This window comes from Falco biarmicus, chromosome 13 (genome assembly GCF_023638135.1).
Source record: "Falco biarmicus isolate bFalBia1 chromosome 13, bFalBia1.pri, whole genome shotgun sequence".
Classification (NCBI taxonomy): Eukaryota; Metazoa; Chordata; class Aves; order Falconiformes; family Falconidae; genus Falco; species Falco biarmicus.
In genome coordinates this window covers 18,206,040-18,232,116 of record NC_079300.1, presented here as the reverse complement: position 1 = coordinate 18,232,116, position 26,077 = coordinate 18,206,040, and the positions used below count along the sequence as shown (strand labels likewise).

The window sequence follows — 26,077 nt, the reverse complement described above, 5'->3', positions numbered from 1 at the left end:
GTACTATATAGCCAGTTGTCTAACCTGTTACAAAAAAGCATTTTCATTCCAAAAATCAAAACATACTGCAAGAAAAAAAAAAAATACTAGCAAAAAAATTGTGAAACACCACAACCATGTGTTGGCTTCCCTCTCAGGATAGCATACCTGAATGAAAATATTGCTGCACAACACAAAGCCTTATGAGGAAGTATTCATAACACTGAAACCTGTTCTTCCCACATTTATTGATTTGATGAGTGATGGATGGCTTATTTTCAAAAATCAATCCATAATTCCTACTCCTTTCATCCTTAAGCAGTTTCAAACTTTAGTCTCAACATTTGGAAATTTCCTTGAAGATCGCATGCATCACTGAAGGCAACACTTTGAAGTGTGCACTCAATATAATATCCAAGACAAAGACATCATCTGCTAAATCTTGTGTCTTCAGGGACCTTTCTTCAGATGAGCTACCAGTTTTATGGGCTACGGAATCTTAGATAAAACTCATTCCTTTCAAGGAAAATAGAGTTCTCTACATTTCACCTTGCTTTAAAGCCAGAAGCAGCGGAAAGCAGTGACATCTATCTTCCTCAAAATGCCAATAATACATGGAAGTCAAATTAAAGAGTTATTTTACTTTCTTTTTGTCCTAAGCCTCACTATCCTAATGTGAGGTGTTCTAGGCTTCTTTCTTGGGAGAAACTTCTTTTTGGAATAAAAGAAGCTGACTTCTTTCGACACACAGAATAAAAAGAAAAATCTGGATGGATGTGGCATGTAATAATGTTCAGACTTGCCACCTACAGGACTACTCGCGTACTTCAGGCAAAACCTTTGCAATTGGTAGCATACCTGCACATCCTGCTAACTGAGAAGGAAGGAAAAAGAGCTGGAGAGTTGTGACCGGTTTTCGACAAGGCAAGGCAAAGCAGCACAGAGAAGGTATTTCTCTGAAAAGAACCTTGTAGAACAACACACATGTCATAGCGTTATGTATATGTAGAGCTACTAACTACGTAATATCACTCCTTAGTTAATCCCTTGAACACTGATGATTTCTTTTTCCCTTAGATTCTGCAGTTTTCAAGTTTACAGGTTTATAAGAATATACCTTTTTTTAAAAAAAAAAAAGTGGCAAAATGATTCAAATGAAAACAAAGATTATTGGCTTTCACTCCATAAGTGCTTAAGCAGTAGTGGATGTGCAGCACATGGTATCATTCATTCTAACTGCTACTTCAGCTATTAATTATCATTGCTAAATGCATAAAGGGAGTTGTAAGCACCCCAATATTCAGTTACATTAATACAATGAAGAAAAAAATCTAGAGCTAAGCAAAATGCAACCCAGATACTATGCACTGTTCAGCTCTATTGTCACTTACCAGCTGAGTCTACTAGCTATACTCACCTCAGAAGTTCCAGTGACACTGCTTAAGAGAGTTAATTTATGCAACCAGGAATGGCAGAACTCAACCCTTCAGGGTAACCAATTATTTTTTTCCTTCTCTACCTTTCTTTGTTCAGCTACTTTGTTTCTACTCCTTCCTCAATGATTAGCACCACATTTCCCATTCTCTCTACCAAATTTTGTAATTCCAATGACACTGATACCTCGCCTTAAAAAGATTTATCCTGCAGGCTATGGTTTTATAATACAGCTGTAAATATCAACAAAGCCATGTGGATCTCAATGGGTATTTTCAGTGCTCACTCTGCAATTTTTGATTTTCCAAATAGAATGTGTAGATTCCTATCTTTATTTCTAAACAGACAGAACATCTGCTCAATGTGTATTATTCACTGAAAAGAAAAAAAATTGAATTAATTTTAAACTATATATGGAATCTACATATAAAATATTAGAATATTTACAAAACATCTAAGTGTTTGGTACAAACCAGGGATACAGAGGCATCTGTAGCTGGTTCCAACACTGCGACAAATGCCATGTGCACAAGGATTCAGAGCACAGAAGTCAATCAGCTGAGCACATGTAGGTCCTGTAAATCCAGGACTACAACTGCAGGAGAAGGCAAGTCTGTCCGCGTAACAGGTTCCATTGTTCTGGCAGGGAGATGACACACAAGGGTCTATTTTGTCTTCACACGAGGTTCCTAAAAACCCTAAAAGAAATAAATGGTTTTGATAAGTAAGCATTCTTCTATACATACAATTTTAATAACTAAAGCAAGTTAAAAGCCATTGATATACCTATATGCAGATTTTTTTAATTCTAGAAAAAAATATTAAAATACAGATTTCCTATATATATTAAACTCTATTTTTACCCATTAAACATGGTATGATAAAAGATGTTTCAGGTAGAACCATACTATGATATGATTAAGGCAGTGAACTGCAAAAATGTTTGTTCAAACTAACAGTGTTTATCCACTTTCCAGAGTGCATCTGACTAGAGAAGTAGAGGAGATTTTCTAAAGATCAGGAACAGACTAACCTGGAAAAAAAAAGAAAAGCCCAAACTGACCTTTTTTTCATTACTGTTAATGTGTATGGTAAGAATAACAACCTCTGAAGCAGCACATGAGTTTACTTGAACTTCAATAGCTTCAATATTTTAAGAGAATATCTTTTACAAAAGCATACTTCTCCTTAGCAGGAGACACAATGATTTATTGAAACAACAGCATGTAAAAATTAGGTATAAAGAAAAGGATCTTCTTGCAAGGGAGTTTTTTTAATCAGATGTAGAAAATATTTGAAAAAATTGCAGTATACAATACACATATATTGCATACATAGCAACATGACAGATGGTTGGTACCCAAAAGCAAGTCAGGAAAGTATATTCAAATTCTACCACCCTTCCAGAAGAAAAGAGAAAACTGTCTTTTCCATTCAATTCTAATATTTTTTTACTGAATATTTGGTCTGTCTGTACAGACCATCACTTTTCAGGCTTAAAGTTCTCTGGAATATCCTACTTTGTAGAACAGCTCTTAACACTACAACAGACTAATCACTGGGACTCAGAAATTAGAAGCAAATCAAGCCAGCCTCTACTCAGGACCCAGCAAACTAGCTTTACCATCCTACTCTAACAAAAAGTGTAAACTATTTCAGTTGTGCCAGTCTAAAAGACGAAAAACAGACCGCATTGCCACTGCTACTCAGGTGACTGTAGCAACATTTCAAACACCAAGGAAAACAACTAAATGCATGAAAAAACATGCTAGGATTTGAAAAATATTTAATCAAAAAGACAGAAAAGCAAATTAAGAAAACAAACAAACATAAAACCAAAAAAGCCAACCACAAAATGTACCCAATGGTGAGAGAAAGGATGAAGATGGAAGAGATGTCTCTTGTTGTATAGCAGCCTGCCATGACTCAGAGCATGAAAACAAAACAATGACAGGTGACACTTTGGATTAACACTCAATATTGAAACCTTATCCCTGATGGAATTAAACAAATTTTTGGCCTTATTTCTATAGCCTCACTGCTGGATTAAAAGCAGTTGATGTATTAGAACTGAGCCCCTGTATTGTGTAAAGCTTGTGATGAATACCAAAAGTGAGACCAAATACCATATTCTATGCATACTTTACAGCATCTCATTATCTTTTACTGACTCAGTAAATATTTTTGTTTTAAACAATGTCATTCTACATTTCAAGCAAGGTACAATTCATCAGCAAATAGTTTCTAGTTAATTTTGACAGATGTGTTACTTTCTGGGCATTTTTATTTTCTTTTCTAATTATTCACGATTCACATTTGGGGAGCTAAACTGTAACTTTCTTCAACTGTAGCTCTCGCACTGTAACCATGGGAAGCAAGCTGGCATTTCTGAAAACAAGTGCATAAGAAATAGATTAAACTCCATTTTAAAGCATAACAAAAAAAAACCAACCAAAAAACAACAACCAAACATTTACTAAAAGGCTTAAATTCTATAGTTTGTTCTTCATTGATTAGATTTGTTGAAAACCTGGGGCAGAAAGATCTAGTGCACTGAGCATAGTCTGTCAACTTGACTGAGCTCCAAGACTTGAAGAGGAAGCGAGGGCTGAGATAATCAGCCTGAAGACATTCAAATTTCCAGTAAACACCAAAAAAAAGGGAGACCAGCAATTAATTTTAAATATCCTGAGGAATTCCTTAAGGAGACACACTCCATGTTTTATAGATCCACAAAAGCTCAGTGAACTGCATCAGAAAGAGAGGGAAATGGACTTTCAAGAAAGCTGAGTAACCCACAGCGAGTGTACTACACATATCTACTCAGAGAATTAACAAAACTTAGATTATTGTAACTAAGAAAAAGATAGAAAGGCCACAACCACCCTGTGAGTTCCAGACAAAACTAAGATATTCTTGGCCACTGTTGGCAGCCGGATTTTAGGAGCATCTTCAAAATATTAGGTCCTGGACAAGTGACTTAAAAAGCCACGTTTCCTTCATATGTTCATAAATGTTTCGTCACAGCTATGGAATGAAAAGCAAAGAAAAAATAATCCAATTTTGAAAAAATAGTAAAAATAATAATAAAGAAACAACTTACAGATTAAACGTTTAACAGTTTTGTCATAAGTAACTCAGCAACAGACTAGGAAAGAAAGGCAGGTCTGGCAGGGCACAGGCAAAGAACTCTCCCTTTTGCTGTCCTATGGCTCAGATCGCTTCATGGGCTGTATCAGGATGGCCTGTACACCCATGTTCAAGAGGGAGAGCTTAAAAACAGATGCTTTGGAATCCTGTATTAGGGGTCCCTCCTGCAGACGGCAGCTGCAGAACTATCTGAAACCGAAAAGAATGGAAACCCTAAAATCAAGAATCAAACTGCAGCAATGGTTTTCTGACAAATTAAAAAAGCCTGTACTGTTACCATAAAAAAACAAGCAGATTTATAAGAATCAGGAAGGACTTTTAACTATCACCAGGAGGAGATCAGCCAATGAATCTGGTGAAATTGCTACAGTAACTCTGAAACCAGATTAAAAAGGATCAAAGAGATCTGAGGTCACACAATGACACTAATGCTGCTTTACTACAACCTTTGCAATAATCTTCCCTACAAAGAGAAGCTTACTGGCAGATGGCTAATGTTTCAAGTGACAAAGCACTTCAAGAACATATGCAGGTTTAAAATACATTAAAACATGTTGCCCTTGTGCTATCTTTGACTGCACTGTGAAATGTGTTTAGTTGATTTTGGAAGTTCAAATCTTATGTATAAGTTAAATATCTGAAACTACTCAAAACAGGAGTAGTTACACGTCTGAATTGAAGATCTATTATTTTGGCATTTCTGAATGTACATTTAAAACAATATCAATAAAATTGTTGAAAGTAAATAATGCAAATCAAATTTAAAAATCAATTTCAGAGGTGTATTGATTGCAAACAGAATCAAATTTGGGGGAAAAAATAATAATCAGGGTTAGTTATCTGTAGATAAATATTCCCGGAATTGTTCTTCAGCCAGCTAGCATAAACCCAACTCTGCATCTAGGTCGTTATTGGTGTAACAGGGACATGACTGAAATGTAAAGATTATAGGTGAGTTGAAAGATCTGAATGCAAAATTTACCAAAGGAATAACACAGAAGGTAAAGGGGAAAGGCAATATTACAAAAGATTCATACTGTATAGAGAACACAACACAATATTTGTGCTTACACACATCAGACTATTCGGCTAGTTGTCAAGAAGAATAGCAGTATTAAGCCAAGTGATATCCTTTATATATTGCTACAGACCTCCAGGGCAGTGATAGAAATTAGATCAGAAAATGGTTTCAGAGATAGAAAAGCTCTGGATAAAAGCCAGATTTCTCATCATGGTGGGATTTTAATTACTTGGCTATTGAAAGCAAGAGAGCCATGTACAAGTCAAGGAAATGAAACATTTTCTGAAGATACCGTACAATTGCTTTTTTATACAGTCTGCAGAAGAACCGACTTTCCTGAATGTGATGTTTTATTCCAAGAATTACATAAATGTGAAAAATTAAGTCTGTGAATTGCCAGGACTTGTGACTACACAACCTTTAAATTTTAAATACAGGGATAAATATTGAAAGAAATACTGGCAACTTATTATTTTTTTCTATATGAAATTGTTTTGTGAGGAAATACAAGAAGTCCAATGGTGTTTCACCAGAATTCTGTAAAAGGAAAAAAGACGCTCCATCATAAGGAAACAAGAAGTCATTAAAATGTAGTTTTAAGATTTGGATTGAAATTCACCCAAGCTAAGTCCTTATGGATAAAGATGAACAGAGGCTAAACCTGTTAAAGCATTAAGGAGAAGTCTATTAAAAACAAGAGCAATTTGGGAGGATGCCAGGTAAAAACATTAGAATAGCAGAAAGTACCAGAAACTAAACAGCCATAAAAAATTTTAATTAAGAGCAAAATGTTCTTCAGGTAAATTAAACTCTGTTATGGTAATATGAAGAATTCTGCATTCTCCAATCACCAGTAACCTTGAGTAATCTTCCATACGCAACAGCTGCGTGACCTAGTTTCCTGGAATCAAGATAACAGGTTTATTGTATTTAAACTTAAAGAAGTTAGAATCACATCTACAAGATATGCTATAGAAAAAGGCTTTTACATGGACAATGAAGCCCAGAAAAAGGTAAGACCTTGAAACTTAAACTATTCTTAATGCAGCAAATAACTTCTGTTTTCCCAGGCAATTAAAATTCACGATGACAATGTGCATTTTCTAGCTGCTATTGCAAAACAACACACACCAATCACAACTTAACACCTTATATAGCTGTCAAACTATTTTTTAAACTACAGAAACCACAATAAGAGCATTCATAAATTTTCTGCTTTCCAGTATTTCCAGAAATACCTTCAGGTATTTCAGGGCACTTTTGCTCAGTGTGTTGCCTAGCTGTAGTTACCTGCAGCTAGACAAATCAAACAGTCGATAGTAAAATAAAATCAGTCCTCAAACGTGAATTTCAAGTAATCTGTATGTTCAATTCCTAATCATAGCATTGTTATATCTCTGTCTCCTTTACCATTATTTTTTCCATTATTGCTGATGACTGTTTTTCAAAAATGTATTAATCTGAATGAAAAGATTTCTTCTGTCAGAGCTGTGACTGACCTCCGCAGAAAGAAAGTAGCAAAATCCCGAGAATCCAAGCTAGCTTCATGTGGTTGGCCAGCTGAATGCTTGCTATTTTTCTCAAACATTAATGTTTTCCTAAAACACTAAATGCAGTTCATCTGTACATATAATCAGGACATTAAAAATGCACGTAACAGAACTTTAGAAACATTTTGCAACAGAAGTTCATTTCTTTGTTATTATAACTGCTCTGTAATCATAATAACAACTTTGCTCAATATTGTCTGGCTTTGTTCAAAACCATATTCCACTACAGAATTATTTTAATATTGTCTTATGAGCAAAATTAACAAAGGCTCTTCAAATGTTTGAAACACATTAAAAAAATATATACACAAGCGCAGTCTTTCATTCCATCAACTTTAGAAAATGTGCACATGTAAGGAACAAATTAGTGAGACTTGCATTTCCTTACCATATGATCAGGCAATTTCATACACTTTTTTTTTTTTTTTAACCTCTACGAAAGATTTCAATGAATTTAATAACTACATAAATAAGGTTAACTAGCTTTTCCATTGCTGAAACATTTACTGTAACTTTATTTGCTTATTCCAACCAGCTTTTTTTATGTTTCTGATCATTATTTGTATGATGAATTCCACTTCAGGGTGCTCTGGGAATTCACATAACTTCTCAGTGACTTACAGAAAATGAAGTAACAAAACTTACAAATTGATGGACAGTACCCCAATCAACTCAAATAAAATGAATTAATATTACTGTCAATACAGTAGTATTTTTTACATTACAATAAATGGAAGAAAATCAGAGGAGATATTTAAGAGCGACATGGGTATTTATGGAATCATTCTGAATATTGATTTCAAATATCCATGTTAAGGTTGACAAATGTTTACTAACTGTAAGTTTTTAGAATTTCTAGAAATTTCTTTGCATGATCATTTGAAGGTAATACTTGCTAAATATTTCTTATCATAAAACTTCAAGGATGATGATCCACGATCCCCACCCCATTGTAAGTACATCCCAAATGTCCTTTTCATAATAATAAAAGGTCAAAATTTTGAACAAATTCCTCAGTCCTTAGTATTTCTTAAGCTTCTTCACTATAAATTTAAGTATAAAATCCAATTTTCTCTTCAGTACAGGTGACTCAACATTTTAAGATAGCAGTTTATTTTCTGACATATTTTGGACATTAAAGTCTACAATGCATCACACAGAAAATAGAATTTGCAAGCATAAAGAAATTTTCTTTACTAAAGGACTCTTAAGATTGTAAAACTGTCTAAAGAATAATCATGAAATGGTTATATCTGATCTAGACTGCTTTTTCAATGTCGCAGATCTCAACTTCTGTACACCATCACATGCTTCTTTCATGAACCACAGATCCCATTTGTAAAAGAAATACACAATCTTGAGATCATTCCTCGTTTCCATCTCATTTCTTTTTCTGCCATTTTTTTCTTTTCCCTTTGTGATACTTTCCATCTTCTCTCATCCCTTTCTGCCTAGCCACATTTTATCTCCACTCTTTTAGGTTTTACACATATATAAGCTCCTTGGCCACCTTTCCACCACTGTGCTGAACTAGCACTACAGAAGGGCAGGCATCTTCTCAGCAAGAAATTACTATTAAGCACATCAGAAGAGTAGCAGGAGAGCAAGAGACCTCAATTTAGAAAAATAGGGGTTTGGGGCGGGGGAGGAGGTGTTAATGGAAAATTTGAGGACATGCTAAAAATATCAAATCTGCAAGTTATTGCATCTGCAATTTTCAATTAAGTATCCTTTGTTGTAATTACAAGAATAACCACATCTCTTCAAAACCCAAACAAAAGCTCTCAAAATATGCCTCTATGAGAGGATAATAGAAGAAAGAAGAATCATGGGAAAGGCAGTCATCGGTAAATTTAGACAATATATTTTGTTAAATCAACCCTTTCTTTCCCTCCACAAAACACCTGAATGCCTGAGCTCACTGGCATTAGTAGATCTTCCAGAACAAGACAGAAAAGCAACACTTCATTGCCCACTATGCCCATTTAGGCTACTCCAGAGCAATAGTACTGGCCCTTGCAGGCAGATTGTGACACTTCTGCACCAACTCCTGCACCTTTATGGTGAGGACACCAGTAGGAGGCACAGCTACAAAGTGTGCACGCTTTGAAACAACAGTAGGTATTAGGGAGCCAGGGAGAACCTGTGGGGCTGCTGCTGAGTTGTCGCTGGCTTGCCTAAGAAGAGCATGCACACAAGATGGCATTTGTTCCTGCAAACCTAAGAATGATTTTGTCATGTTTAAGGAACTGAGAATCAGACATGGGACATTACAAGATGACTCTTTCTAAGGGAAATAACCCTGGGCAGTCCAGAAAGTGATTCCTGAAACATTCTCTCCCCTCCAAAGGCTTTTTCTGCATTGGAAATACTACAGGTCAAGGTACAACAACTGATTCTAACAGGTACTGTAAATGTACTTCAGTAAATATTTTTTTCTTGTGCTGCCCCAGTGCTTTTTGAACACATTTTTACCATGTGAGCATGTTAGACATACAAAGCAATCAAAGTAATAGCTCTTCCCCCAGTTCTGTCCTTGCTCTATAGAAACACGGAAATTATACTGGGAGACTAGAACTGATAATTCTGCATGGAAGGTTTCAGACAGGTGAACCAACAAGCATGTCTGCTGTTGGAAGAAGGGTTCGCCGGGGTCAAGAAGACACTCAATATGAGTTATGCATCTTGCTCAACTTTATTAGTTTCTAACACTACTTATATAGAACCGATACACATGCATATTCGTAAAGCAGAAATATAATTGGTTAGTAGACTCTAAACGCGCGCGGTTCTCACACCCCTAATTATCATGACTAAAATAAGCATTCTATCCATGTAGCTAATTGTGTTGCTGTGCTTCAGCCTTGTAGTTTGTTACTCCCTATTTTCCCATACCGCTCCCTATCTTTCTTGGCCCTGCACCTGCTTTCCCAGCAGCTGTATCTTGTTACAGCCACGGCCTGTTGGCACAACATAATTACTCAGTCTCAGGATTCAAGAATAGCTCAAGGCTACCTTTCTCGTTATCTTCAGCACAGCAACTTCAGCACGATTCTGATTGCAGGCCTGTTCTAATACCAGGCCTGGATTGTGCAGATCTTCAGAGATTCTAAGGCCATGCCTCTGCAGCCATTCTTCTACAGTCTGCCTATCAGCAAAGTCTATATGCAGAGAGGTAATTCCTGAAGTTGCTAATTGCCTTTTTTATTTTTTTCTTCCCCCCACTGGAAGGGTCAAAAAGCACATTGTATCTTTAAGGAAAGTCCAGAAACCATAGAAAACCTCAACTCCAAGCAGAAGAAAAGCACAGGTTTACAACACAAGAAGAACAGAAGTGCTACCAAACAAAAATACCGGAATACTGAGAAAATGGTACCAATGTGCCCAGAAGGAAAAAGAGCAAAGCATACAACCTAAATACTAAGATAGTACAACACAGTGCCAAAAAAAGCCTAAAGCAGCACACGCAACAGAAACAACTTGGAACTTACCAAACACAAATATGGATCAGTGGCAAAAAAAAAAAGAAGATAAATATTCAAGAGACAAAGCAGGCAACAAGACGGTAGGTCCAAGTGGCATAACCAACACGAGTAAAACTGAGAAAAGACAAAAGCGAGTAACGTGGTTCTCCTGCACCAGAAATGCTGCTATCGATAAGGGTGCTACACAGCCAGCAGCAGAGCATGAGGTAACCTCCGCGTCACTCCCTCTGGGGAGAGCAGCTCTGGAAGGAGATGAAGGGAAGGTTTTCCTCTCCTGCGCTCCGGGTCTCCCGTCCAGCACAGGGCCCTCGGCGCAGCCAGCTGGTGCACTTGCAAGAGCAGCGTGGCTGCCCGTGGCTGTGCCAGGCCTGCGGGCCAGGCGGAGCTGGCAGCCAGCCCGCTCCCCCTCACAGGCTAATTGCTGCTGGCATGAGCTCCCCGAGCAGGACAGCAGCCACAGCCCTGCACAGCAACCAAGGCACAAATGCCATTTAGCAGGGCACTGCAGAGCTACGGTACAAGCACCGTACCCCAGCCACCTCACCACTAAGTGCCCACAGCAGAGGACGGGTGATGTGGCCATCTAGGGACCTCAGCCCACCAGTAGCCCTGTCCCATGGCCATGGTCTCAAATGGCGGTAGGAGAGAAGTTGAGAGATGGTCAGCATATTCATTAGTAGGTCATCAGGAATGATCAATGAAGAAAAAAATATGGCAGTACTAAACCAACCAAAAATCCCAGCAGCTCTTTTTCCAAGTATTTGTTACTGGAAAGATCATTTCCTGCAAAACATCCTTGAAGATCCTTGAACAGATTCCCTAAGAAAAAACGCAAGACTGAGTCTAACATCTAATAATTTTCTCACTGAATTTTGCTACTAGTTATAAAGCTAACAATTTTCAAAATTCCTCTAAATGCAGATATGCACTGCTGTCAAAATGTCAGTGCCTCTGTTTCAACACAGCTGTTAAATGGGTCACTCATTAAAGCCTAACAGTCTAGAAAAGCCAGGAATCAGACTAAAGAAACCACAAATAATCTTCATTATTAAGCGAGTATATATTATCAGAGCAGTTATCAAAGGCTTGTGCCATTAGAGCAAGCGTAAGGTGCTGGCAGAATAAAACCAACACCCACAGATCAAGTAAGAACTGAAATATAATTAGTTCAAGGTTTTAATCTTCATTATAAATAGCTAATAGAATGCTTCATAATTGAGAGCTTTCACTCCTGTTAATTTTTTTATGAGCAATTTAGGCCTCTGCCATTCCAGTCAGCAAATTGTTATGAAAGCATACACTTCAGCATCGTGGTGTCCTCATTTTACATCCTTACATGTACAGTGCTCACCAGTGAGAGTCACTGGAAGGCTTTCATGTAGAGAAAGGAATAAGGCCAAGTAGAAAGGAGAATGAATTAAAAAACTTCAAGGGATTGAAATGATCCCTTTACTTTTTGAATTATTACTCTTACACACATATTAACCAACTGACCCATATGCAGAAATATGCTAATACTACAAGGGAGACATCTTTTTCTCACACATTTACTGGGCAACACGAAAATCAGATCACACTCTAAGCCTCTTCAGATTCACCTTTCTCACAGTGCTGGAGCCTGATTTCTACTGTAGGGGTGCCAGAGAATAAGAACATTTCTGCTTCACATATGCACTGAAACTCTAAGCTCCCACCGCACTTCATATACTATTGCTGCTTATACAAAGATTTCTCATCTGAAGGGTTTTTCCTGCTTACAATTATGGCCTAAGGCACAACTTTAAAAATATTCAAATAAATACATATATATATATAAATTAGAATATAAATTTTATAATATAACTGAAAATTTAGACTAAGTACTCCCTGCAAAACACCTGTTTGTCTGAGGTACTAGATAGGTTTTTGCTGTTTACCTTCTGGGCACTGACAAGTGAAACCATGGATGCTGGATGAACAGGTACCTCCGTTTTGGCATGGCTGCTGGATGCAATGATCAATCTCTGACTGGCACAGCTCACCAGTGTAACCTACGAAACAACACAAAACATTCAGAAAATACAGCAAAAATGAGGTTTTGTCACTAAATGCATTACTAGGTCATTCAAAAAGTACCATTAGTTTTCTTGAATAAAATTAACCAAAGAGAGAAAGAGAATCCAGGACAGTCTTCTTATTTCTTATAAAATGAGACTTCTAATTGGAACTTATACTTTATTGGAGAAACATAAATAAGTAGTGGAAATCTAGAGATTACATCAATTGTATTTTACCAGCAGCAATATTCTGACAGCAGTAGTCTAGTGGAGGTTGGGGCTGAGTCCTCATCAGCATCCATATAACCGAAAAAGAAGTAATTTTTTAATGGTTTTCAAAAGCATCTTGAATCTCAAGTCAATAAACTTTAGCAAGATTTTAAACAGGACTTGACATTAAGAATTATTTGTGCATATGCTGAATGACTGTCATTTGCTCCTACTTCTGGGCTTCAAAAAGTGTGTTTATTTTAAGTGGGAGCTGTGAAGAACTGCTCAGCACAGTTGCAAGCTCTTCCAAATAAGCTCCTGTAAGTTCACAAGCTACAGATTGTGTGTACTGTACTATTTGACCATAAGTTTGTTTTGTTCCATATGTCTGATGTCTATAACACATCCCCAAAAAATGAACAAACTTACAAAATACAATCTAAACGATTAAACACTCCAAATTTACATTCCTTAACAAATACCACACATTTGTATTTCTAATTTTTATTTACCTCCAAGAAGCTATCTTGGATGTATGACTGAAGAAGAAATTACACATAGAAGCATTTCATTTTTTAAAAGGAACTCTACATAAAATTGTAAATATCTGCCATAACAAGCATGCTTAATACAATGGCTGGTGTTAAAAACCAGTTAGCTATGACTAGGCGACACTGCTAACACACTGCTGTGAACAGGTATTCCAGAAAAGATCTCAAAGTCAGATAGAGGACATGCCTGGACTAGGATTTTGCTTATGCAGGGGAAACAAAGGAGAGAAGGAAAAAAAAAAAAAAAGAGGGGAAAAAAATCTTATTTTTCTTAAATATTTTTAATGTAATCAAAATTAACATTTATAAGTCTTTTGTGCTGGCTAATACCTATTCCTATTCAAATCTATTGATGTCACCACGGAATAGCTGTCTACATAGATCGTTATACTGGGAGTTGCTAGTATAGCATAGTGTATATATATATAGAGAGAGAGAGAGAGAGTAGGATACTATACTATATATACTATTATATATAGTATAGTATCCTACTATAGAAAGGATCTATGAGACTTTCCTCTCTGTGCACCTTACTGCTTTTATACGCTACAGAGTGCTAAATTATGATCCTATTTTCTGCAATGCAAAACCTGGAAAAAGCAGCTCTGGTGTATGTTGTGTCTGCAGTAATGCCCATAAATCACCTAAACGGGAGAAAAATAACGATGCTGAAAAGCAGAACTATGCTCCCATGAGGTAGCTGCTCTGGACCAGACAGGCACTTGGAAGGATGTCAGTCTCACTCTGATAAATAGTGATTTTCTGTAATTCTAATTGGTCTCAAATTAACCTAAAATTTACAAAAACGGCAATGAAGTATTATAGAAGACTACATCAACTGATTTCTTTCATTTATAGGCTTCATATTTTTTCAAGTTCTCACATTCAGCTGATTATTTTTATGAATCATAACACAGTCTTGAATATGCTTAACTCATTTAAACATTTTTCCATCTTCAAACTGTTACCAAGTTTGTGGAAGCTAAAAATTACCCTGGAATTCAATATGTATCCAAAAGAACGTTGACACAGAAAGGCAGAAACGATTGTGTTGCTCTGAAGCTTGCTACAGGAATCTGACTTCCTGCGATTGTCATCGTAGCTCGCAGGAAAATTCATCAGAGAGAATATTTTATGTCAGCTTTACAAAAATAAACGTGTCCCATCTCATTATTATCTATAGGGCATGTTTTGTCCATCCGAAAGAGGATGTGATTTGTGAATTTCATAGCAAATATGCCACAAGTGCTACAAATTAAGAGGTGCTAAGCAGTCACCACTGGTGGAGGAGCAGTTTTCTGGTGAGACACACTCACAGAATCATTACACCCATTCACTTTGTGCTGGTACTGCCTTCACAGCATTTCCTTCTATCAGGATTTGGGAAACATGATCCTATTCACATAGAAATGTTTCTGAAACTTGCATATGGAGACGTTTATGATAATCAAGCTCTTATCTACCATTTTCTTTAATATTTTTCCATATGAAATGAATATTTTTAAAAAACCTCATAATTATATGAAAACAGCTAGTTTTCCTGACTATTTTTTGATGTGTGCACACAAATTGGGTGTGTGGGTGTGTGTGAATTATGGGTAGAAACATAAGCCACTGAGGTTAACAAACATTAAGCCAACTGAAGAACATTAGACATTTGCTATTAAAAAAACTTAAGAAAAATTATTTTTTAAAAATTAAAAGCTAAACCTAAACATAATGTGTGGAGTCCATGGAGCACACCCTTGCAAGTTTCAGAATGTAATAAATGAAGTCAACTGTATTTGGGTTACTCAGGATCTACAGAGGGACTTGATCATACTATCATTCAGAAGGGAAGCCTTCACATATGGTAATCAAATAATTTCATTCCATCTATTGTAAGCTTTGTTTTATATCCTAAGAAGTAGGTGAGGTTTTGTAGAAGGAAATATTTAGGATTTTTACTTTTTTTTTCCTCTAATAGGAGCTAACAATCATTCTAGAGACAAGAAGAAACACTTGTAAAAATAACAAGGCATAATTTATATTTTAGAGGAACAGGTTTTAAATGGAATGGATAAAATCCAAAGTTAAAAGATGGTAAAGGCCCCAATAGAAATATATTTCCAAAATATTTAAGAGAAGTTTCTTCAAGAAACTGGCCTGATCTCAGTTATTGTTTCCTGGCACCACATGGTATCTACACCACAATTCTATGATTGTGTTAACGCTTTATGAGGCAAGAGACTGAAATGCCTGCCCCTAATAGCGACTATATTTTTAACTCGTAGGCTGCTTTTAAAAATATGGAGAGGCCAAATTTTTTAAAAAAATACATAAGCACTTGATACAGATATCTGGCATCATAATAACAACACAAAACCCTAGGATTTTATATCATTACACAAATAAAGTAACATTTGCTTTATCAAGGCACTAGAATTTGTAAGTTACCACTATAAGCAGGAACTATCACAGCCTGATCGAAGCGTAACAACAGCAGTGATACCTTTGGAGTATTGTACATAAGTGAGAAGTTTATCTATGTTACTTTGCAAAAATTAGTTGTACAACTTGAAAATATTAAATTTTCCTAGTGGAAACACACTTAGGCTTTAAAATAAGCACATCGGAATTATCGTAAATGTTCCCCCTAAAGCTTTTTTTACACAAGTAAACCCAAGAATTTAAAAGCATTTGAAAATTATTTTCTATTAAAATTATATTCCAATAAAAATTCTGATTTCATGGAATTTGGGCAGGTTTTTCTAGAATCATCCTTGTATTTTTTCTGAGATATGGAATTTGAAAAAAGAAATTTAGCCTAATAGTACTTGATGCAGAACAATTTCCAAGCTCACTATCTCAATAAAAGCAAACACAAACATAACAATTTTTTTCTTTTCTAATTGGAAACCACTTGTCAAAATCCAAAAGAATCTGAATCAACCATATTCAAACATGACAGTAATAGTAGGGATTCTTCAAACATTTGAAGTTCATACCGCTCTGATCTCTCTCTTCTCATATTTAAATCACTATTCAACTGTATTTACATTATCTTGTTAAAGTGACCATTGATCCTTTGGTGAATTTATGAAATACAATAGAGTATACCTCCATAATAACTTCAGATTTTATTTTCAGAGCAGTATAAATCCAGGTAATTTATATAAAAATACAAATATAAATCCTTTTCTTGCTGCACATTTGCTAAGCACTTTAAGCAAGGAAAGAAAAAGTGGAAGTCCTAGAGGTAGAAAAAGTATAATTAAAAGGAAATGTCTTGGCCTTTGGAGAGAAAGAAGGGGCTTTAATAATTTGCCATTGCTGATTTTCTGAACTGCAAAGTTCACCAGTCTGTTCAGAGGATGGTACCTGGCAGCCACATTAAAGCATCACTTGCATCCATCTACTTCTGGCGCAGTCATTTTTCAGGCTGGTAGTTGCACATAATCCTGTGCAGCTAGAAGTTTCTCTAGTCTGTGCTGAAATGCATTAGCATATAGAACAAGAATATTCCCATCTTTAAGGGAATATCAGAACACCTACTCCATGATCCTGCTTTGGGGCAGAATAAAGGAAGTATTGCTACATATACCTTTTCTGTATATTTAATGTACACAAGTATCCACCCAGCATTCAAACCAGTCAATAACCATTTAGACACAACCACTAGAAACCTGATCAAATCATTCATTTCTCTATCTGTTCTTTATGATACAGTTTTTATGTTCTGCAGATCTTAAGACTTGCTCTGGAAGCATCTTCCTTTTTCCCCACCCCACCCCTCTTTTTTTTAATTGTTCAAATAAGTCCTTTCGCTCCAATATCAACTAACCCATATTACAGAAATGAAAGTGTACAGTAGAATGTTTGTAGAAAGTGAAATAAATTACCTGCTACTGATCCTAATCTTAGCCAACTATTATATTAAAATGATTTTAGAAAATGTATTGAAGTAACTTCTATTATGATAACTGTGTTTGGTTTTGAATTGTAATGTTCAGAGAGAGCAAAGCTTTCTCTAATAGCCAGTTAGTAAGGTTTCTTCCATCAGCACGTATCTTTAATTTACCCTCCAGCATATGACAATCATATTTAGTCTAATATTGATTTTAATTAATTAAGATGACTATATTCATGTAATTACATTCTAAAAACAAATTTTATTAAAATAACTTCCGAGAACTCAGACACTTGTTCATTAAGAAAACTCACAAATTATTTCATTTATGAATTTTTTTAAAAGTTTTCAAAATTTAAGTTAATTCTGGGGAACAATTCAACAACTGCATAGTATGGAGAGAATTTTCGTCCATTTGATTGGTGCAACAGAAGAAAAGTTTGCTAATTACAATGAAACCCTGTTTATTGAAAGGGTGGTTATAATGTATCCTTAAAATCCATACTGAAAAAAAAATATTAAGAAAAAGCTGATGTAAACTAAATTATGGTCATCTCTTCTTACTAGGTAACCAGGTCCTATTAGTTATGAATAATTCACTCATCATCAGGTTGTGGTTGTGTGCCTTCAGTGGCATTTTTCACAGATTAATCTTCCACACCGTTTTAATGACTGCCCTTATGTTGTATTCTCCTGCTTTCCTAGCATCTGAAGTTGCACAGGTCACTGCTCTGCAAGAGGTATGCACTGAACATTAAAACAAAAAAATGCATTAATCAAAGCATAATACAAAACCTACCAGGCAGGCAGCTGCAGGTGAAATTGTTCCTGTCATGTTTCTGGGCTATATTGGTGCAGGTTGCGTTGTTCTGACAGGGCTGGCTCTGACAAGCATCAAATTCTTCACACAGGGAACCCCGATACTCATCCTCACACTCACAGAAAAAAGTTGCCTAAAACCAAACAGGATATGTACCTCACAATACATTTTCAAAAATTATGTTTTCATTGAATACTCTACTGAACAAAGATGGTTTTGTTGTTTCCCTGTTCATAACAACAGTAGCTGCCATAAATACATCAAATGCACAAAGTTACCCTCTGAAATACCAAACCTGCGACAATATTTTCAGCTAAAATTTGTAATGATGTGGGTAATTTCATCTAGATGAGGAGGCTGGGATCAGATCTGTAATATCTAAATCACTATAAGTTTTTTCTTCCATTGCAGAAATTACATTTATAGACAGGAATAACTGTCAGAATAAGTAATATGCAGATTTATTGCAACAAATCCTACTACAAAGATGCACCCTTTAGGTGAAGGGCAGCGCTGGGATCCCAGAGGCTCACCTTCGGTAGTGGCACACCCCTTCAATTCTGTTAAAATGTCTTCTGCACGTATTTGTTACTTTTTCCAAACCCTGCTGCTTAATAAAAGATAGAGAGCACTACACCTGTTATACATTTAAAACATCTATAGTAGGCATGATATGGCAAATGTTTGTTAGCAATAACATAATTGAAAATAGATTTAAAAAATCTTTAGGTCACCAAGATGGCCAAGAAAGTCTCAAAGAATGGATGCAAGGAAAGCTCTCTCATATGTAGCATATATTTAGATTAAATATCTTACTTTCTTTGTTCATTAAACGCTAGATGGCAACATCACTCACTCTCATATGTTTCAAAGGCAGATCATCAGGGCTGGAATGCAGCTGTCCCATGCACAAACATTGTAATGCAAAGTACAGAATGTGCATGGAACTAGAAACAGAGATGCGGTTAGTATTTTATTTTCTATTTTTACTCCTGTTTCCTTCATATGAATAAACAGCTGTGACCTAAGTTGGAAAAAAAAATAATTATCTTCAAATTAATAAAAGACTTCACTCAGTGAAACTCAGATTTCATTATTCCTTACAAATATTACACTGGTAGAGAAAAGTACTATTAAGCTCCAAAACTCAAGATGATGGGTATGTTAATTATCAGGAGTGCCAGAAGTCCCTGCTAATGTCTATACATGTTCTGGTATTCTGAAAAGGCTGTCCAAGCCTTTTCACAAAACAGCTATGAAAATCTCACACATGAGCAATGACAGCCTTCCAAAGACTGTAGTTCAACAGACAGAAAAGACAGACAAGCAGAACACAGCCAAAATTACTGTAATCACATAGCACAGTAACTTAAAAGTATTTAAACACACTTGGAAAATATTTTATATCAAAATTATATTCCAATAAAAATTCTGACTTCATGGAATTTGGGCAAGTTTTGTTAGAATCATTCTTGTATTTTTTCTGAGATAAGGAATTTGAAAAAAAAAAATTTAGCCTAATAGTACTTGATGCAGAACAATTTCCAAGCTCACTATCTCAATAAAAGCAAACACAAACATAATATTTATTTTCTTTTCTAGTTGGAAACCACTTGTCAAAATTACTTTGAAGGTAATTCATGTAAGCTTATACAGAAAAGTGACTAACAGAGCAAAACAGATAATTGCTTTTATTTAAGAACTAAATAATTAACTGAATACACAGCAAGTATTTCTGCATTTCCATATAGCATTGGTGGAAAACTCAGCAGCACAGGGATCACTTTGGTCCCTAACGACAACAGCAATCAGTGGTTCAAGAATACTGTTGTCCTCAACATGTCCTATCATTGGAGCCATGCAGTACCATTGTGCATATATAGGATCAGGACCCAGGTAAATAATGCACTTAAACGTGTTGCCTGCAGCATTCTTCACAGCTGTTCTAACTCTTATTGATACTAAATTGCATTATTGACTTAAAGTGTTTGTTATCATTCCTGGAACGGAGTGTTGAGTTTAGACTTAAAATCGAGGTTGATGCCTGTCTTGGTAACTCACCTGTTCCAGATGAACAAAGTGCGATACCATAATATGAAAAAAATGGTATTTTTTTTCTTAAAATCAAAGTGAGTAGAGAATGTGGAAAGATCAGATCCAGGCACTGTACCTAGATTCTGTGCCATTTAAAAAGATCATAGTCTAAATATGTTTCTGGTCTTTGTGTACGCACTGGAAATGAGAACAGGTTTATCTACATCAAAAGATCCAAGAAGTATAACATCCCATCAAAGTTAACTCTGTCAGAAGAGAGAGGCACCACATTTGTTAGGTAGGCTCAGGTTCACGGTTGTTTTATGCTAGATCTGAGAGTAAGATGCAAAGTACATCAGCGCCTGAACCACCCATCGGAGAGGAAGGGAATCTCTGTCCTGTCCACACACACAAACAGCATGGCTCTGCCTGCACTAAAATCTCATTTTGAAGCAATGGAAGCGGATTATTATAGTGTAAGCATTAATATATCTAAACAATGCAACAACCAGTCATGGCCTCAAAAATACTAATGAAATACGTAGTTAAGAAACGCTTAAATAATATTGGTATCTCTTGAAGACTATAATATAAGGATCCATTTACTGTAAAGTGTGGGTAACAAAATGGGTTTTGAAAGCAGCAAAAGAAAAACATTGTAGCTCTTCAAACTGAAGTGTCTCATGACAGATAACTGTTCTGAGAAACAGACAAGTTATTCTGTAGAGAAGATTTAAGTGTCACCATTTTTATTAGGCACGTCATCTTCACTTTTCCCAAATGATATTATTAACTTATTTTCCTGAATAAATGACATGTACTAGCATATTTGAGAAAAACTACGTTAAGAAGAAGTTACACACTGCCATAATGCTAGTATTAAAGTCACTATCTAAGAATTTCAAAACAACCTATGATCAATAGAGTTCATTTGTGTATTTTACTTGATTATGGAAGTACAAATCTATCATACATCATTCTGGATGACAATAAAATAAATCCTTTAATATAATTTCCTATTATCCAGTCTGTAACTATCATATTACAGAGTTGGAATTATAGTACTTTTTTCCTAATTTAAGTAAACAGAGTAATAAAGTGTTTGTCAGATTCTAAATTTCACACTAGAAATACCATAAAAGCTCACCTTTGTCTTTTTTTTTTTAAATTACAGTAGAGAAGCTGTTAAGATGACCGGAACAAAATTAATGTCTACTCTTTCTCTTGCTGAGAAAGACTTCCAGTATTTATTGCAACTCACAGTGAATTGCTATAATGTTTGAGCAAAACATTGCTGTATGATAATTATATATTTTGTATTTAGGAGTATATTGTACTTCGAAAATGAAGTCCCAAGGCAGGAGAGCGCGTTTTTAGGTATATATGAGGCTTTTTTATAATTAGCCTTTCTACAAATACAATCAAGTGGATCTGCCTCAAAGTTTCTAACCCATATAGAAGACATGGAAATCGTTGCTATTCAGTTCAACACATCATTTCTTAGTGCAGGGAGAGGCCAGTTATTTTTTATGTAAATCTCAAGAGTTCTAAATCCAGCAATAAAATTTCATATTTACAGAGTCAGCTCTTCCACATTTTACACGAGAGAGCCAAAGTTACAGAACGGAGCAATCTGTGAAAGAAATAATTTTATCCCCATATGTTAGCAAAATTGTGGCACTCAAATCCAACGGATGGCCAAAGTACACTTTAAAATCCTACATGGCATCAGAAATTCACAGCAAATAAATCTCTCCCTTTAGGTTAATACCAAGATTTTTCTCTTCCATTCACAGCTAACTGGTTTAAGGACGACTTATTCTGGTGTAAAGCTGAGTATATGAATGTGAAAGTGGTATTTATACTGTGATGATGCCAAGACCAGTATTATCCTTCTGGCACATTCCCACTTCCATTGTGGAAGAAGGGCAAGCATGGCAGCAAAGTAGAGGTACAAAGTTCATGCAGAGGAAGAAAAAGGCATGACTTTAAATCAGTATCTCCTCACTTCACAGAATTTTGAACAAAGTGGTGAAATTTTATGTTCCTTTCAAAAGCAACAATAATTGAAAAAGAAACTCTGCCATAAAAGCTTTCTTTTTCATATCCATATTCTACAAAAAGCATCTAGCTGAGTAGAAGCCAGATTTTGCATCAGTAAGGAATGAGTAAAAACTGGCCGAGACTTTCAGGTTAGACCAGAATTCATTTGTTTGTAGTTTTATGCACTCTGTAGATAACAGTATAGCACTGCACTTATATCACTGCAGATTGTTAATTATACTTAACTTTCCCATTAAGCAGATGTGTTGCTACATTCTTTTACATTAAACTAGATTTGGATTAAACTTATGAAGTACATCAAAACACGAAGACAATCATTAATCTTCTTGGCACTGTAAGCGATGACTACAGCCAGCAGAACTCTTTGCTTGTTCGTGGCGCTAGGCCTTTTATGCATTCTGCTAATAAGTTGCTTTGCATCCTGCAAGACTAGGTTGTGCAAAACAGAATGAATTATAGATAAAAACAAACAGAAAATCACAAAGGGCATGTTGTAAACCTAAAGAAAATTAAAGTTTTGGTTCTGTAAAAAGAAGCGCAGGCAGTGTGTCTTGCAGGAAGCTGACACAACGGCTCGTACATGTCAAGCGTGTAATATTACCAGTTGTTTGCTCCATCATTAGGGAAATCATTAAGATATTTTAGGGCATATCTCACTTGAGATGAGCTAAACAATGGCAAAAACATCCTGCTTAATGAAATCTGCACCTTCTATTTTTTTTAACTATGTTGCTTATGCTGGGCCTTAATCAGTTTTCTGGCGGAAGTTCTATCACATAACTAATAGGCTAAAAAGTAAGTAAAACTGGCAGATTTAAAAAAGCACTACAGACAAACAGACAACATGACATTTTATTCTCCCTGGAGTTGGAAGGTCAGCATAAATTATCTACATTTGGAAATACTGTCTCTGAGGTTTTAGTGAGCTACCCAGCCCAGCAAGCTATCTGGCATAAGTCTGATGGCACTTAACAGGATCGTTGCGGACACTCCTCATTTGTTCAAGTTATAGAAAATTCAGGAGCAGTTTTTGACAGTGAAAATAAAAGCAATTGCCATTCTGAAGTTAAAATTGTATTTGAAGATAAGAGATATTGAGAATCCTGCTAATTCCAGTCCTCTGAGTACCATGAACTGATAGACGCCTCTTCAGAAACAGACTTCAACATGATTTCTGTCTTACACAGCTTCATCCACAGGGGTGTCACTCAGCTACAGCCTAGTGCATGTTACATCAAAAACACTATTACTCCATAGGTTCAAAGAAAGAATAGGTGGACAGACATGAGCAATCCTCAGTTTTTCTATTCATTTTCCAGGGAAAACAACACACTACATGTGCCTGAGGGGGTTTCATTTATCACTAACTGTTCTAGCTTTAACATACAAAACTTTGAGTGTCAAGATTAGAGGTGGGGACGTTACAGGTACTGATTAGTCTGTCTTTGAGTGACATAATAGCTTCTCTTTCTTGCCATGACACCAGTATATCTTTCTTTTTGAAGATTTTATTTTACTTGCCAGGTCTCAAAGATTTATAAAACAAAGATCGTTATTAAAATCCATGTAAGCATTTTCCTTAACACAGAAAAGCCTTAATACATCTGCACAGATACAGGGTAAGTTATTTTTATTTCATGACATATGACATGCAATAAGAGAAAGAAATTGGAGTCATCAAAATGGTCAAACAACATGAAAAAATAGAAAATAAGACTATTAATCAAAAATTCTAAATTTGACAAAAAATGTAAAAAGAAGACATTTTGATATGCTGTTATATATGGTAAATTTAAACATAATATTTACATAAACAAAATTCAAGATTTTGAATTTATAAAATAAAAATGTTAAATACAGTAAAGCAGAAAAACTAAACTGGAATATGAGATAGGACACTGTATCTGAATGAATAATTTATTTGGATAGCAGCCAGCTGGTATGGTAAAGTAGCACTTATTTCTAAATGCATCTTGCAATAATTGTGTTCACACACTACCTCAAGCATTTTATAATTTCATTTGTGAGAAATAAAGTAGATACTTAATTATTCCAGATGTTAGCCCTGCCATGTATATATAGATTACTGTAGCAATTTAATTATTGTTGTTACAATTCAAAACGTCCTTTTTCTATCAAACATGCTTATTGAGAATTTAAATTAGAAAATGGTAGCAGATGAACTAACAGTGAATTCCCTAAATATGCCAGATTTTCTGTGCTCATAGCACGCTCACAGCTGTTAATATTTACTCAACAGTTACTATTGCTTTTATCTCCCAAATGAATATTAATAAAACCAAAGATTAACTGCGCATATTTGTGCTATAAATTACTTTTAATCCATGAAATAAAATCAACACTTATAGAAGGTAACAGAGAATACAGGATCTCATTCTCAGAAGGACAGTAGGGTTTTGTAAAAGCAGTACACATACTGCAAATTTGACATATTTGGTTCTTCTTTTCTCATGTTACTAGATGGCACAAAAAATTCACAGTGGCCAGTGGAACTGCTGTCACCATTGTAATCTCTCAATGTAGTATTATGTAAAAGAGAAAGTACAGGAAAACTTCCAAACATTACCAAACAATTCCATTACATTTCTTCTCATAATTATGCTCAGACATTTCCATTGCACTGATCAGTGATTTCTGAGTGAGCAATTATTGAGAGGTGGAGAGGTAAGTACTAGGTTAAATCAGACCTAAAACCCAAAGAAGGTTGAGGACTTAATGAACTGGAACACACTGGTCTGGAGACTGGGGATCCCAAGTGCCCGCCACGTGCCCCTCATAAATATTATTGTAGAGTGGCAGTTAGGTGCAGTGCACATTACCTTATACCTGATTTGAATACTACTTTTTTTTAATCGCCAGGGGAGTGTATGAATCTTTGCATCTCATATCAGTTATTTCCTTACTTCAAGCACTTGATTTTTAGGAATAGCAAATAAATATATTGTTGTTATTCAGCAACACCTGTGAGCTCTAGAAGCCTGTTACACAGCAGCAAAGTATGCACACACTCAGAGGACCAAGCAGAATTTACTCAGTGTTTATATTATCATGGAATTTCCACAGCACATGAAGGTCTTGATAAGTTCACCTTACCTCTTCTGGTTTGGTGATACATTTTCCTTTTCCCGAACACTGGAAGTTATCTGAATGGCTTCCCACAGGTATGCAGGTACTGACTTTCACTATCACAGTCAAGCGTAGAGCCACAATGCACTTAGTAACCGAATCATTCAAAAAACCTTTAAAAAAACCAACAATATTCTTACTATATAAGAAAATACACTAATACATATTAATTCTCTACCCACTAGACAAACAAATAAAACTAAACTGAAAGAAACTGTCAACTAAGAACATCACTGCTCACATTTCATACATGCCAATCTAAATTTAATGCATGTAAATACAAACTAGAATATAGTTGGGAAACAAAGACTCATATTGACTAACAAAAGGAAAGCAGGCTGGAGAAACAGATCTACTTCCAGAGTTCTAATATGCTATCATTTTTTAGGTCTTGAATATCCAAATGCTTTTGCCTGCTATCTTTTTGATAAATTAAAAATATATTTCCTTAAGTTTTTTTAATGGCAAGACAAAATAAAATTCAGCTGAGAAAAATGTTTAAATGGATGTCTAAAAGTTACTTCAGAGCTAAAAAGCTCATAGATGATAAACTGCATTACATTGGTAACAGATGGACAAGCCCTTCTGACTATTCTTTCTGAAGTTTGCAAGAACGTACATGCACAGCTTGACAGCATTTCTTTGTATATTTGCAATGCAAGTATTATTGAATGTCTGATCTCATCACTCTATAAGGTATAGCTGAA

General features: G+C 35.6%; 1 protein-coding gene and 1 long non-coding RNA gene across 2 annotated transcripts in view; one reads left to right on the top strand and one right to left on the bottom strand.

Annotated features, from left to right (window-relative positions):
• The window catches only part of DNER (delta/notch like EGF repeat containing), a 139,502-nt gene that overhangs the window by 27,741 nt on the left and 85,684 nt on the right, over nucleotides 1-26,077 (bottom strand). The window contains exons 5-8 of the mRNA XM_056358853.1: nucleotides 25,338-25,483; nucleotides 18,105-18,258; nucleotides 12,536-12,649; nucleotides 1,887-2,111 (exon numbers count right to left, since the gene is read on the bottom strand). Of these exons, the coding sequence (XP_056214828.1) occupies nucleotides 1,887-2,111; nucleotides 12,536-12,649; nucleotides 18,105-18,258; nucleotides 25,338-25,483 (639 nt within the window). The remainder of the gene's footprint in view (nucleotides 1-1,886; nucleotides 2,112-12,535; nucleotides 12,650-18,104; nucleotides 18,259-25,337; nucleotides 25,484-26,077) is intronic.
• Nucleotides 6,530-12,491, top strand: LOC130158257 (uncharacterized). The gene is made up of 3 exons (XR_008825225.1): nucleotides 6,530-6,597; nucleotides 9,381-9,539; nucleotides 10,366-12,491. It is a non-coding gene; the product is annotated as an uncharacterized LOC130158257 (long non-coding RNA).